Source organism: Herpailurus yagouaroundi, unplaced genomic scaffold, assembly GCF_014898765.1.
Source record: "Herpailurus yagouaroundi ecotype Mexico unplaced genomic scaffold, PumYag 61300, whole genome shotgun sequence".
Taxonomy (NCBI): domain Eukaryota; kingdom Metazoa; phylum Chordata; class Mammalia; order Carnivora; family Felidae; genus Herpailurus; species Herpailurus yagouaroundi.
Window position 1 is genome coordinate 1 of NW_024415741.1, and position 3,396 is coordinate 3,396.

General features: G+C 48.5%; 1 protein-coding gene across 1 annotated transcript; it reads right to left on the minus strand.

The window, feature by feature from the left end:
* Nucleotides 1-24: 24 nt before the first annotated feature.
* Nucleotides 25-1,023, minus strand: LOC121024214 (cyclin-D1-binding protein 1-like). Its single transcript, XM_040466483.1, has 3 exons — nucleotides 819-1,023; nucleotides 583-642; nucleotides 25-292 (listed from the first exon to the last, which is right to left on the minus strand). Exons 1-3 carry the CDS (start codon nucleotides 925-927, stop codon nucleotides 96-98), a joined length of 366 nt encoding a protein of 121 aa, XP_040322417.1. The 5' UTR covers nucleotides 928-1,023; the 3' UTR covers nucleotides 25-95.
* Between the last annotated feature and the right edge of the window lie 2,373 nt (nucleotides 1,024-3,396).

A 3,396-nucleotide genomic window follows, 5' to 3' on the forward strand; every position in this document is an offset into this window, starting at 1 on the left:
AAAAAAAAAAAAAAAGAAGATCTGCCTAGTCCAGGTAAGGAAGGCACTTGGCAATTTGGTCTTCACAACAATCCTGTGAGGTGAGAACTGCCATCTTATTTAACAGGTGTGGAAAATAAATCCCCTGGCTTGAGTGGAAAAGGTGGAAAGAAAATGATTGGATTCCTAATGAATAACGAGGCAGCACAAAAATTCCAACAAGTAAAGCCCACCTGTGGAGAGGGCAGTGGAAGATGAGAGAAGACTTCGGTCAGAGTCGTAGCTTCCCTTGACACGTTCACAGCTGCCTCATCTGTGGGGTGACAGAGGAGGCTGGAGCCAATGTTAGTGCCAAAAAGATAAGCCTGCAGCTGCAGCAGGGACTTTGCGGATGATGCGTTTCCTCTCAACCCTTATCGGCTGAGAAGCCTCAAAAACACCTCCCCAAATCTATGTTTTATATTCCAACTTCCGAAGTGCTCAGGATGAGGAAGGTGAGGTATCCCCACCGAGAGGATGCGGCAGGGCAAAAGCGGGAGGGAAAAAGGGCTAGGACACAGGAAGGGATGAAAAATGCAAGTCCCCAACAGGAGAGGCACTCACTGAGTCTCCTCCAAAACGTCTCAGGATTAAACTCCTTGGAGGTCTCCAGGGCTTCGCCGACTAGTGGGTGTGGCACGCGGGCCGGGCGAGGGGCAAAAGGAAGAGCAGAGATAAGCGAGGCCACTCCCGACCCCCACCTTCTCCGCCCGAGTTCCCGCCCCCGCCGGCGCCACAGTCGGCCTGTTCCCTAACCAAGCCCGCCCCTGCCGTCGCCCGTCCCAAGGGTATCAGCTCACCCCGCACTGCAGGTATCAGCAACCGCAGCTCCTCTGCCAAGTGCCGGATCTGCTCCAAAGGCGGAGCTAGGGTGGGGACCGCCGCTGTAGGCGCGGCTGCGTTCGCCATCTCAGAAGATTGCCTGGAACTTCCAAACAAAGGCGGCCACAGCAGCTGCCGAGCGTTGAGACAGCTGTGGACGTTCTACTTCCGGGAGTCACGGACCCGGGTTCGCTTCCGGCAACAACCAACCCACCCCGCCCCCAGAGGCCGGGTCACACCTGTGCTCCTCCCCCAAGGCCCGGCCACGCCTCCTCCCGCCCAGAGGCCTGGCCACACACACACAAGACTCAGTCGGAGTTATTACCCATCATTCATTTATTTGATTAGATTGAAAAAAAAAAAAAGAAAAGAAAAAAACCACCTAAAGAAGCAGAGAGCCCATAACCTCGAGGGAAAAGAAGACTGGGAGCTAGTACCTCAAGGGTAGTCAGGGTAGGGACCAAGTTCACACTGGTTCCCTGCCCCTAAAGTGGTACCCTTCACAGCTGCGGAGTTCCACACACTGTGCTAGGTACTTTACGTGAAGTAACCGTAAAAAATACAGTGGGCTTCTGATACAACCATTCACACACCCAGCCCCTGCCCTGTGGATCTCCTGATTAGGACTTTCTCTTCACAAAAGTAAATCAACTCTTTGCCTTCTTGGAGAAGGAAGGAATCATGGCATTATTTAGAGATTTTTCTGCAGTCCATTCTGCAGGAATCAGTAGTGGGTAATCCTCCCCAACTCCCAGGTGTCCAAGGTGCAGCAACTCCCTGAAGCCTGCCCACCAACACTGGCCTTCCACCTGCTGCTGGGCCAGGGGCCTGGGCTACAGAGGCAGATGGTGAGGCATGGCCTTTAGGAGCTTAAGCGGCTTTTTAACTGCACTATGAAGGTTCCAAGGTTGGTAGAGTTCAGTGTCCACACACAACGAATGATAACAGGTGTTAAGAGTGTCAACCAGGTCCGCAAAGGGGAGAAGAAAAAAGCTAGAGTGCCATATGTCATATGAAGAAAATAGCAGGAATAGATCTGCCAGATGTACAGCAGTAACATAAGTAGGTGAATAGGTATAACCTTCAAGTATTTGCCTTGACGGAGATGGGACCGAAAGTTGTGACCAAAGCACCGCTGCAACAAGCTCCAACACAGGTAAACCATCAAGGGGATGTTAAAAAATGCCAGCTGGAAAGAGAAGCAGAACAGGGTATTATCTTATTAGCAAGACCTTAGGGGGCCAGGTCTCATTAACACATTATTGGTGGCTCCTAACAATATGTTGCTCTCTTTCTTGGGGGTTGATTCTCTGATTGTTTATGCTTCAATCACAGTTGCTTATAACACTCAGCAAGAGTTGACTTATAGTTAGTTGTACATTTGCCTGTATCCTTTTGTTCATCTTAAAAGTAGGTATCATTTATGTTGAAGCCCTCAGTAATGTTTAAGCTGGAAATGAACTGAGTATATGTACATACATACACACACTCCTTTTTAGCAGAGTGAGGGGGGACGCAGGCATCACTATTTTTTTAATCTCTTATTTTATTATTCTTTAAAAAAAATTTTTTTTACACTTATTTATTTTTGAGAGACAGAGTGAGACAAAGTGAGAGTGGGGGGGAGGGGCAGAGAGCGGGAGACACAGAATCTGAAGCAGGCTCCAGGCTCTGAGCTGTCGGCACAGAGCCTGACGTGAGGCTCGAACCCACAAACCATGAGATCATGACCTGAGCCTAAGTCGGACACTTAACAGACTGAGCCACCCAGGAGCCCTATTCTTTTTTTTTTTTTTTTTTAAAGTAAACTCTACACCACACATGGTGCTCAAACTCATGACCCCAAGATCAAGAGTTGCATGCTCCACCACCTGAGCCAGTCAGGTTCCCCCATTATCTCTGTATTTTAAAAGTTTATTTATTTATTTGGGGTGGGGGGGGGGAGGAGAAGAGGGGATGAGTGGGGAGGGGCAAAGAGCATGGGAGCGAAAGAATCCCAGGCAGGCTCTGTGCTCTCAGCTCAGAGCCCAACACGGATCTCAATCTCATGAACAGTGAGATCATGACCTGAGCTGAAATCAAGAGTTGGATGCTTAAGCAACTGAGCCACCCAGGCGCCCCATGTATTTTTAATTGAAGTAGCACACTGAATACTGGAATGCGAATCAGAAGATTTAAGTTATAATTCAAATTTAGCTGCCGTGTGATTCATTCATTCATTGACCAAATAATTACTGTGCTCCCAATACATGGCAGGCACTGTGATAGGCTCTAGGCTGAGGACACAGTGGTGAACAACTTAGAAAGGATGCATCATAGAGCTTACACTCTAACAGAGAGAGAGAGAGACCAAAAAAATAATCATTATAGATTGTGATAAATTCAATGAAGGAAATAACTGGGTCACAAGAGGGTAACTGAGAGATGGGTTTGCCGAGGCCTGAAGAACAGGAATGACTCAGGGGAATGAAGTGCATTCCAGGCAGAAGACACATATGTAAACCCCTGAGGTGGGAGAGGTCTTAGCCTATTTAAGGCACATGAACATGGAACATG

Bases quoted from the DNA above. Each gene is read 5' to 3' on its own strand.
- LOC121024214 (XM_040466483.1), bottom strand. From the start codon at position 927: ATGGCGAACGCAGCCGCGCCTACAGCGGCGGTCCCCACCCTAGCTCCG. The intron at 643-818 runs GTGAGCTGATAC...CACACCCACTAG, and splicing joins GCTGATACCTGCAGTGCGGG to TCGGCGAAGCCCTGGAGACC. The intron at 293-582 runs GTGAGTGCCTCT...GTCACCCCACAG, and splicing joins GACGTTTTGGAGGAGACTCA to ATGAGGCAGCTGTGAACGTG.